General features: G+C 29.7%; 2 protein-coding genes across 4 annotated transcripts in view; both read right to left on the reverse strand.

Moving 5' to 3' along the window:
- Positions 1–1,446: 1,446 nt before the first annotated feature.
- On the reverse strand, positions 1,447–2,172 carry LOC136088367 (uncharacterized). The gene has a single exon (XM_065812067.1). The coding sequence runs from the start codon at positions 2,170–2,172 to the stop codon at positions 1,447–1,449; it is 726 nt and encodes a 241-aa protein (XP_065668139.1).
- Positions 2,173–9,411: 7,239 nt separating this feature from the next.
- Positions 9,412–11,945, reverse strand: part of ilp1 (uncharacterized LOC100205786) — a 5,504-nt gene continuing 2,970 nt past the window's right edge. For all 3 annotated transcript variants that reach the window (XM_065814518.1, XM_065814519.1, XM_065814520.1), the window contains exons 2-3: positions 10,770–10,961; positions 9,412–9,912 (exon numbers count right to left, since the gene is read on the reverse strand). In XM_065814518.1, coding sequence (XP_065670590.1) covers positions 9,740–9,912; positions 10,770–10,956 — 360 coding nt within the window. In that variant the 5' untranslated portion in view covers positions 10,957–10,961 and the 3' untranslated portion in view covers positions 9,412–9,739. The remainder of the gene's footprint in view (positions 9,913–10,769; positions 10,962–11,945) is intronic.

An 11,945-nucleotide genomic window follows, 5' to 3' on the forward strand; every position in this document is an offset into this window, starting at 1 on the left:
GAGCACTGAAAAGATGATGGAGTGCTTCAGTTTTGATTCAGTCATTGCTTTGAATAAATTCCCAAAGAGCTATTGTGGTGTTGTATGAATTGAGGAACATGGTGGATGACAGCATGAACCTTGGGAGTGTTGGTGGTGTCCTGATGTTATAAATAGGAGACTATGAATTACTCTATTTTTCAACATAGCTTTCATCAAGGACGTTGCCAAAACATGCATAGACAACATCATTGAATTTTTTGGGAGGCTGAATAAGTGCTAACTGGCATAAGTGCGAAGCATTGCAAAAACTGGTTTAGGTGCGAACTGGCATATGTGCAAAAGTGTGCCAAAAGAATTTGCAAACATAGGCATAAAAGTGAATTGGCATAAGTGCAAAGCAGTTTCAAAAACTGGAATAAGTATGAACTGGCATAAGTACACCAAATAAATCTTTTGGCATACTTAGGTCAGTTTGCATTTATGCCAATTTGCACTTATGCCAGTTTTTACAACTGCTTCGCACTTATGCCAGTTCGCACTTATGCCAATGTTTGCAAACTTATGCCAGTTTTTCAACTAGTTCACAACTATGCCAGTTTGCACTTATGCAAATTCACTCTTGCACCAGTTTGCACATACGGCATTCGCAGTTATGCCAGTTTGCACTTATGAAATTTGTGCTTATTCAGTCATTCGAAATTTTCTTAGTGTCTCAATAAAAAGAACAGCTGGAAAGAAGGAGTGCTGCTGGTCCAATCTCTCCAAAACATCCACATTCTTCAAAAGTTTCCTGCACTCATTTCCAGTCAGTTGTTCACCATGAAATGGTTGCTGTTGAATATGATTTATGCTAGCCATTCAGGAGAATGTGCCCAAATCTTTGAGAGACTGTAGAAGATGATTTACGACACCAAGCATCAGATGAAGCTCCATGGGTTGAAGCATATCAATGAAAAAGGATTCATCTGAAGCATAGATGATGGGTGTATGAACAGAGTTTCTGAATGAAATTGCTTTCTTAATGTTAGCACCAGCCACATTAAATGCCTGATAATCTCTACTTATTGATACAAAAGTTCTTAGAGATTCACACTTTGCAAGATCTTTTGATGAAATGTCACACCAATAGCATGGGTTTGCACTAGAATGTGCTTGTAGACCACAAATAATATTTACCAGCTTCATATCACAACGGAAAAAACGAAGCGAAGCTCGTCAAAGTTCAGCAGATCAAGAACTTGCTTGACATTGCTTTCGTTTAACTAGAGATTATCAGAATAGACAATCAGTAACTGACGCTCAACATTAGAGTCTTTATCTAGAGAATGGACAAGAAGTTGTTTTAACGGGTGATGCGGAAGTTATCGGACAAAATAAAAACGTCAATAACTTATTTATAAATAAAAAAACAAACTAATATTATATTTTTTTTAAATAAAGCATTTATCTTTTAACAAAAATATATTATTTTTTATATGAAAAAACACCACCATCTGCAATTGATCTCAATTTTGCTCTGACGCCTTTCATATGCGACTGTAAAAAGTTTAAACCAATTTTTTGTAGTTTTAGTTTAATGCGATCAATCAAAACTTGCTCTGCTGAAGCTTGCCAATCTCCCTCGTAAACCTTCTGTGCCAAATGTCCCCAAAAATTTTCAATTGGTCGTGCTTGAGGCACATTTGGGGGATTGGATTCTTTATCAACGTAATAGACATATTGGTTCATCCAATTTAGAGACTCTTTAGAATAATGAGAACTTGCTAAATCTGGCCAAAATAAATAGTTAAAGTCTCCATGATACTTGTGAATAAATGGAAGAAGTCGTTTTTCTAAACATCCATTAATATAGATTGATGAATTGATCGCTACAGCCTTGGAAGTGCGAAACAATGGCTCGGACATACCACGGTCAGATATGGCTATCCACATTAATAATGTTTTTGGAAATTTCTCTTTTCCTATAAAACGAACACTTTCTTGGCATGTCTTTTTGTTGTTTGTGTAGTATCCAGAATTTTCAGGCATGTTGTCCCCTGCAAAACAAAAGTATTTTTCGTCATCGATGACTAGAAGCCATTTTGTGTTATAGAGTTGGTTAACTAGTTTCCTGCTTCTTTTCTTTGCCTTTATTTGTTGTTCTATAGTGTATTTTGGAGTCTTTTCACGTTTTCTATATTTAACAATCATTTTTTTAACTGGCGACCAATTGTCGATTGATTTACACCGAATTTAATACCTATTTTCCTCTGACTGATCCCTTTTCGATTGTTGACAAGTCTCGTTAATTCGGCTTTCTTTTCTCTAGTCCAGGATGTCGGACGACCAGGGTGCTTTCTATCAGAAAACGATTGAACAGTTTCAAGTCTTTTTAGATTATCATATATTGTACTTCGAGCAAATCCTTCCTATTCAATTTGATTTACGATTATTTTTTTTTTATATTAGGTTAATTTACAAAAAACATTTTTAGTCGCTTTCAAAAAGATTCTCGTTCAGCTGCATTTAACCTCATTTTAATTAATTGTGTTTCAAATAATAAAGTTTATATTTTATAGAACGTTTATGCCTACGCATAAAACCACAAAAACTAATTATTATGCTCAAATAATGAAATTAGGATTTGTCCGATAACTTCCGCATCACTTGTTACAAGTTTTTGTATTTGTATTCGATTCCATATATTTGTATTTGAACTTGTATTTGGAATTAACGTATTTGTACATGTATTTGTATTTGATTAAACTTATTTGGTTCCAATTCTGACAGTAACTAAAGTCAAAAAAAAAATACAATAAAATAAAACTAAAAATAAAGCATTCCTTATTGGGCACCGGCGCAGAAAAAAATTTTATTTCCTCCGAACTCCTTACGCTACAGAATCCCACCAAGCACAATCATACGAGACCGGCACGGTTTTAGTCTGGAACTAAAATATGAGAATGCGTTAGTAAAATATAAAACTATGAAACTCTATATTAATTACAAATACAAACTAAAAGAGAAAGTTATGATAATAAGTTTTAACAAAATGGCAGTTGATTATGATTTGATAATGATTAATAATATTCAAAAGGAAATCAAAAATGAAGTTAAAAATAAAATAATTTTAACCAAAATAACACTAAACTCTAACTGCTTAAAAAATCCATTTTATAAAGGGCATCAAAGCTGTCTTCTGAAGATTCGAGGGCCGCTGTTTTTTAACTAGTGTCTAGTGTCTAGTGTTTTAATTTGTGGTTAGGTTTTTTATTGCTTTTTTGAATGAGATCTTACTCTAAATATACAAAATAAACTTTTACTCCTCGAAACAAAACAGAACTTTTAACTCCATATAATAAATGAAACAAAACAGAACTTTTAACTCCATATATAGAAATTAAACTAATCCTTTGACTCCACATTTGAGATCGTCCATAAATTACGTCACGCAATTTTCAATTGTTTCTGACCCCTCTTATCCTCCTCGTCACAAAATCGTTACTCTTTAGTAACAAGCCTTGTACGAGTTGTTACAAAACCACTAACTTCTCCCCCGCCCCCACCCCTATAGCGTGACTTCATTTACGTACAACCCCTGAGAGAAATAAAGCTGAACTTTTTACTCCATATGATAAAAATAAAAATGAACTTTTTAATTTGCAGTTAATTGTATATTAGTGTTTTTTAAGTATAAGGTTAGCTTTCTGTTTTCCAATAGTTTGTATTTTCGCAAGACTGCAAGAGGCTCAGAATTTTAGAAACTCTCTGTACATTGTTACATGACTAGAGAATTTGTCATTTAATAATGTACAGAGAAAAACACATCCCATCATCTTCACCCCCTTACCCTCCTTTATTCACCACCAGTAAAACCTCATATGTCCATCATTTATCACAATACTGAGATTTTACTGGTGTTGTGACAAATGATGGACAAATGTCAAAATGATCATTGTGTAACAATCTATCGCCATGCTAAACATTACTCGTACTGTACGTATTTATGAAATAATTATATATTATATGTAATACTTATTTATATAAATATTTTAATATTAACATACAGTATATAGTATTTTTTTATTAGGGTAGGAACTACCAAGTTTAAAAATTAACCCAACTACGAAAAAAACCCATTCGAGCTGCCGTCAACAGGAGTCCCCTAGCACTGAGGGTCCATATGTCTTGCTTACTCTTGATATGTCTTGCTTACTCTTGATATGTCTTGCTTACTCTTGATATGTCTTGCTTACTCTTGATATATCTTGCTTACTCTTGCTATAATTGCTTTGCTTACTCTTGCTATTCGGTACGCAACTGACAATTTGTTTATGATATTTTGGGATCAATAAAAAAATATACTTCATTAAATTTTTGTGTTAGCCCGTCATATAATAGGTATAAAAGTGACAATAAAGAACAACATTTTAAGTTTAAGATAACGTAATTAATAAATATTGATTGCAAAGCGTTTCATCTTACGGATCGTCCATAAGTTATGCAATGCTAAATTTCACTATAAAACATAATAAAAGAGATCAATAGTTTTCGCTCGCAGAGCCTTAAGTTAAAAAAAAAATCGAAATATCGCAGAAAGTTTAATAAAAATCGTCGCATAAAAGAGCTTAAGATCTCCAACTTCTGTTTTTTGAATAAATATAAATAGCGTTGCGCAATTTATGGATGATCCAATAAATGACGGGAAGTGATGTCGGAGTTTTGATTTTATACCGTAAATATGAAAAAAAGTTAAAAAACAGCTTGCTTAATAAAGTCTTCATTCATTATGAACTTATTATGCAAACATTGTTGGGTGCAGCACAAATAATCAAAAAACAAAACTAAAAAACTTTGAATAAACAAAAATATGCAATTCGAATTGCATCAAAATCCCAATATATTAGGTTAAAATATACTTAACGTATATGAATTATCTCCTAGTTTTTATGTTCAAAGTTAAAAAAAAACAACACTTGACGTTTTAAATTTGTAAATCAAAATAAATCAGACTTACTTAATAGCGAAACCTTTTCATCTCGATTACAGATCAAAATTATGAAATAAAATACTAACTACCCGGTGGGAAATCAGCTAGCTCTATTCGTAACAATAAAGAGGGAGATTTGACCACAAGGAGCTAGCTAATCTCTAACTTATTGCTGCTGATTAGCGAGCAAAAGTTTGCATTTTTTTATAATAACGAGTGATAAAATGGTTTTTAAGGTAAAAATGAGAATAATTTTAACCCTCTCATATCAAACCATCTTATCATATAACCCTCTCATATCGAACCACAAAAGTCAAAAAAAAAAAAAAGTCTATGTGAAACTATAATCTCTCTGTTTACAAATGTATAATATGTTTTATTTTACATCAGCTAATTCAGTTGTGTTTATGTAAATGCCGTTAGAACACGAGTACGCGAGCGCATTGTAAAGTTCAAACAGTCTACCTTAAAGGTAAAACTTTCTACCTGAAAAGATGGAAAATTATTATTTTACTACTGATATATTTTTTCCTAAGGTTGAAAATTCTCCCTTTTTTTTTAGTGTGTGTCAATAAATATACCGCAATCCAACAAATTTGCCTTAGTGTCACCCAATTAAAGATTTTTTTGGATATTTGAGTTCGTTAGTATACAAAAACAACTGGAGAGTCAAGAGTTGCAAACAATTGATTACCCGAATCAAAAGATACATTTGTCAAATCAATATAAATGGTGTGCAATGCTCTTGTTCCAACATCATGGCAAAGTAACGTCAAACTGCTGAAGATGAACTATATTCAAATTCATTAATTTTTTCTTAAAGAAAATTGATGTACCTTCAATTAAAATAAATAAAACTTTCAATTTCTAAACATGTGTTTTTATTATAGCCCGATACAAAATTATTATTTTTTAGTTATTACCTGTTATATTACTTATTTATATTTATGTTATATACTATCTAGTTGTTATAATCTAATGACTTACATTTTAATGCTAACAACAAAGCAACGATATGTATCAATCGATATATTGTAACAACATCGCTACCTAAATAGCTACAATATGTGTCCAACGACTGGTTTTAGATTTTTCATTATGATGTAGTTAGCTAAATACCTACAGTAACTATCGATATATCAATCTGTAGCTACCTATATATTTTAATAATATCGCTAACTACAAAGCTACGTTATGCAGCTATCAATTAGCTATAGAATTGTTATTGTGTTGTAGCTAGCATCAATGCTACAATAAGAAGCTAACAATATATTCAATGGCGCCCGCAGGATTTTTTAATGTCTCAAATAGGACACTTCCACACATTGTGTAAACTCCAAACTTAAGTATGTTCATACCTATGCCAAATGAGGATAAGTTGCAAAAATTTGGGATGGCAGAGGCCAAGGAACAAAACGCTTGCCCCCTCCCCCTCCCCTTGCCTAAACGTGAGGGCACAGATGTAGTAAAATTTTCAATATTATCTTAAAATAAACTTAAACTTATCGACACATTTTAAATTTTGTAGAAAAATATTGTAAACTAAAAAGTTATGACCATGCAAATTTTCCGACCCCCTTCCTCCCAAATGAGGGGGTGTAAATTTTGCATGATCATAACTTTTGTAATTTACAATATTTTTCTACGAGATTTAAAATCTGTCAATAAATTTAAGTTTAGTTAAAGATAATAAAATTGAAAATTTTACTACATCAGTGCCCTCACGTTTGGGGAAGGGGAGGGGAGCGTTTTAGGGCTTTTTTTTTCCTAGGACACTGTCATCCCAAATTTTTGCAAGTCCTCCTCATTTAGCATAGGTATGAACATACTTAAGTTTTGTATTTGCACAATGTGTGAAAGTGCTCTATCTAAAACATCAAAAAATCCTGCTGGCGCTCATGAATATATTGAAGTAATATCGATAAGTACAATGCTCCGATATCTAGATAGCGACATGTCGTAATAAAACTGCAACGTTATAAGTTCAAATATTATCATAAATATATTCGATTCAGTGCTAATGTTTGGATTTTTTAAGATGTAAGAAAAAAAAAAAATTTAACATGTGAGAAAAAAATTTAATTTGAGTGAGCAAAAAACCGTCGAAAAATTGCTATAAAGCTAGCTATTCGCTAGCTTATTTCCCACCTGATTATGAACTTAAATTCGCTAGCTTATTTCTCACCTGGTTATGAACTTAAATTCGCTAGCTTTTTTCCCACCTGATTATGAACTTAAAACACTTAAATTCTTAATGAACTGAAAGTAAAATTAATACAGATTTATGAATCAAGTAATTTTTTCCCTTGTTAGCAACTGTTGCATTAATTACGCTTTAAATATAAATTAATTTAATATTTCTTACAGACGTTTAGAGATAAAAATGTATTTTTGTACTTCCTATAAGAAAATATATTTATATTCAAGTGACAATTCCTTGCAAGCAGGAAAGAATATTTTAAAGATCCGTTCAGAGCCAATATATAAAGTATATATTATATAAGATCATTCACAGTTTTAAACTTTGTGTAAAAACGTTTTTATTTACTTAAACATACTTATGCGTGAATTAAAAAAGAAATTCTATCAACCATAGCAACACAAACAATTACTATAGAATTATGAATTCTTTTGATTTAAGTATTCAGTCAAAGATCAAAGTATTCTTAGTCTTAAATAGTTTCAGGATGCAAGATGCTTTAAGTCGAAAATTTTAGAAAAATAATAATTATATTGCCATCCGAATACCCTTAAATATTTGTGCAATTATTTAGAAGGAGTAAGTAGCTCAACTCGCTTATGTGTATAAAAATATGCCTAAAATTTCTTTGTTAAAACTTTTTAATGTTTTGAACCAATCATTAACTTCCCTCCCAAAAATGATGGAATAGTAAATTTTGCATGGTCATAACCTTTAAACGTTAAAAGATTATTAAATGAAATTTAAAACCTGTCAAAAATATTTTAATAAATTGTTGCCTTTGCATTTAAGACAAACATTTTGGTGTATATTGTTCTCAGGCGTAAATCATCTTTGAATTAAATTTCGTATATTAGATAAGACAGAAAACGTCATTTTACAACTAAAAATTAAAACGTAAAATTGACACGGCGGCGTTTAAAATTATTTATGTTTTTTAAACTTATTGGATAATTACTTCTCGTTCTTTTATTTCTTCTGTTTTTCTTTTTCTTTCAATTTTTTAAAACTAGAAGTGTTTTCCTCTATTGTTTTTTCTTCTTTGTTGTTTTTTTGTTTGTTTGTTTTTTTGGTTTTTTGTTTGTTTTGTTTTTTAACCTTTCAATCCTGTCATTTATTATTAATTCTTAGTTGTTCTTTTCATTAATAATGATTATGTCAAATAAAAATTTATATAAAAACTATATTAATTTTTAATTAATGTAATAGTATTATTTAAAAACGGTATCATTAAGTATTGAGGGGGTTACAATTAGGTATCAAGGGGGTTTTAAAATAGTATTTTTATAATTCAGAGCTCACAAAGTTATATTAATTTAGTTAAAAAAATTACTTTAATTTTTTATGGAAACCAAAAATGTGAAATTTAATTAGAATAGAAGATTAAAAAAATAAACCAGCAGACTTTTATAAAAATAAGTTCTCGGATGAAAAACCCTTTTTCCAGTAGACAAAATGTACACAGGGTCATTCCTAGGGGGTGGGGGCAACCGTAGGGACGGTCCTGAGTCTACATGTTCCTAAAAACTTTACTATTTTTTGTGTGCTTTAATTTCTTCTTTAAATTTAACAACATTATTTTATCTTTTTTTTATGCAGTTGTTTCAATTTTTTTTTTTCTTTTAAGCATGTAAAAAAATTTTTGAAATCTTTTTAACATTGTAACTTTTTAACAACTTTTTTAACATTGAAATCATTTTAACATGCAAGATGTTAAAATGATTTCAATGTTAAAAAAGCTTTTTTTTTTGCTTTGCGCTTAACTGTTCACGCATCTCTACTAACTCTATTTTGAATTTTGTTGCTACTGATCTACAAACTTTTTTTTTCTAAAACAACTTTTTTTTTAGCCATTTACGTAGGTTAAGAAAATGATTTTTTAAGTGTGAGAACCAACGAAATCTAAGTTGTTAGGGACAGCCCCATGTACTCTCACAGTGGCATGTGGTCTGTACTCTTTTTTATTGAAATTCTTACAAGCTATAACAAACCTTTGTAATTATGTTATTTACTAGTGTAGGAAATGGCTGCCACCACTCCACATTAGTGCCAGCTTTTCCAGAAGCTATTACAAAATTTCTTTATCAGATTTTTTCCAAACTGAAAATTGACTCATTTTAAAACCTGTTTTTATATTTAAAATAAATTTACTATGCTTTATAAGCTTTGTGTTTTTCGCAACTTTTTTTATTATTGCAACATCTATTATTGCAACATCTAATCTTTTATAACATTTTAAATCACATAAAAACGACAAATCTTTTTAATGAAAACGTTTTTTTAATAAATATTTCCATACAAAAAACGCTTTTTTAAAATACTAAACTGAAGTTCCTTCAAATATTGAAGATTTCCAACTATGACCTTTATTTAATATAAATAGTAATAGTCATTGAAACTGTTCCACGTGTAAATACAAAAAATACGGCTTTAGTCTTTACCTATAAGACATATGTTTATATATACTGAAATTCATCAAACTCTTAAGCAGTTGAACTATATAAAAATAGTTTGATGTTTGATGTGTGACATCATCATGACATTAACTGACATCCAGAGATTGCTCATCTCAATAACAATTGAGTCATTCAACATGGATACTCCAATATTTCTAGATTAACACATTTTTCTTTGCAACATTCTTCATCGGCGTTGTCTAGTTTACCGCTAAAAATACTTCTTCGTTTTCTTTTCAACGGATTCAAAAACTTTTTAGCTGTATTTGCCTTTAGAAGAAAGTGTTTTTGCTCCTTCATCATACCTTAAAATAAAAATTTTACAGATTTAATATGTAATTTATCATTTTATACTACCTTTAAAGTATTATAAAGCGGATATAGACGGATACAATATTTTAACTTTAAAAAAGACCCTTTAAAACATTTACGATTAGAAACAGATTTAAATTTAATTGACTTTAAAATGATTGATTATTGGCATACAACAGCCACATTGGTTTATTAGGCATTTGAAACAGATATCTTTAAACACAAAGAACACTCCAAACTTTTTTATGTTAAATATTGATAAATTCAAGTGCTTTAACATCAACTGAAGGCGAATTTTATTAACATTTTGACGTTTCTAATCTTCAACCTTATTAAACACAAAAGCTTAGAGTTATTAATCATTAGTGTATATGGAGAAGAAGGGTTAAACTATATATGATCATATCATTTTGACCGTCAAAAGGTTTTATAACATTAAAAGCATTATAAAATTTTTGTCTAATTTAAATTAGCACAATTTCTTTGTCTTAAAAATACTATCCTTGAATGGATCGTGGTTGGTATTTGTGTTCCCATGCTACAATCACACCAAATTATGGCAAAATCATCCGCATTTAACATTAATATTAACATACAAGTTTGGAGTTTTCTGCTTTTGAAGATACCTATTTTGAACTCTAAATAAATCTTACAGCGTCCTTTGAAGTTGTTGTTTTAACCCCTCTCTCTCTCTTTCTCTCTTTCTCTTTCTCTCTCTCTCTCTCTCTCTCTCTCTCTCTCTCTCTCTCTCTCTCTCTCTCTCTCTCTCTCTCTCTCTCACTCTTGTCCAAACCCATCTATTATCTTTTTATATAAATATCTATAATAAAAAACTTAAATAAAAATTTACTTTTAAGCTCAATGTGTAAATTATTTGATTTTTTTTGACTTTCAATTTGACATAGTACTTTCCATCTCAATAAAAATTGATTTCCACATAATGCTTGTGCGTGAGCAGGTTTTTCTTCACCTCCCATAACTCCAGATAATATGATAATTATCAGGAAAATAACTGAACGTTGCATTTCAATAAGCATTTTTTCTAAAAAACAAACGAGGTATTAAGAATTCTTCAAAATTAAAAATATAAGTAAAAGTGAAATAGCCAGGGGGCATAAAATGAAATCTAAAAAGCTTTCCCTTTGTTCCTTTAGCCCACTCTTGCTCCCTGTCCGTCTTTTAAGCTGCCTTAACACTTAAACCTGTCCCCTAAATTGCTTCACAACTTATTATAATTATAAGTATAAACAATTATAAATTATTTGTATATTAATTTAAAAAAATGCTTTCTAATCTTTGCCTAGAAAAATTAAATATAATTAATAAAATAGAATTTAATTAATTTGTTATTTCTTCAAGTGTGTGAAGAGTATAACGAGCAAATATGAACAAGTGAACAACAAGTAAAACGAGTAACTATCGAGTACAACGAGTAACTACCGAGTACAACAGTAATAAAATAAAATAAATAAAGAAAAAAGTATTCAAGCAGTATTAAGTATAAAATAAAATAAAAAACTCGTTTTTTAAAACCATTCACAATCAAACGATACTTTATAAAAATCTTTTAACAAGTAACCAAGTAAAAAAAATTTTTTATCAATGACGGATAAAAAAAAATGATACGAGAAAAGCAAAAGTTGATATTTCTAAACAAATAATTAAAAACAAAATTTAAGTTAAAACGGTTTTTTGATTATTTATTTTCTTAAATATTTTTTTTATCCCATTGACATTTATATCTTTCCAGCACACAATCATTTATTAGACACATTTCCTGTATTTAGGTTAAATCACAAGATTAAAGTCATTTACTTCCTTAAAATTGTATACGCTCTCACGCTTCCACACACACTCATAAACATACATAAAGATATATATATATATGTATATATATATATATATATATATATATATATATATATATATATATATATATATATATATATATATATATATATATATATATATATATATATATTATTTTCATTGGTATTTTGCTGATCTGTTGTGATCAGCGTCATAA

This window comes from Hydra vulgaris, chromosome 12 (genome assembly GCF_038396675.1).
Source record: "Hydra vulgaris chromosome 12, alternate assembly HydraT2T_AEP".
Classification (NCBI taxonomy): domain Eukaryota; kingdom Metazoa; phylum Cnidaria; class Hydrozoa; order Anthoathecata; family Hydridae; genus Hydra; species Hydra vulgaris.

Bases quoted from the DNA above. Each gene is read 5' to 3' on its own strand.
- LOC136088367 (XM_065812067.1), bottom strand. From the start codon at position 2,172: ATGATTGTTAAATATAGAAAACGTGAAAAGACTCCAAAATACACTATA.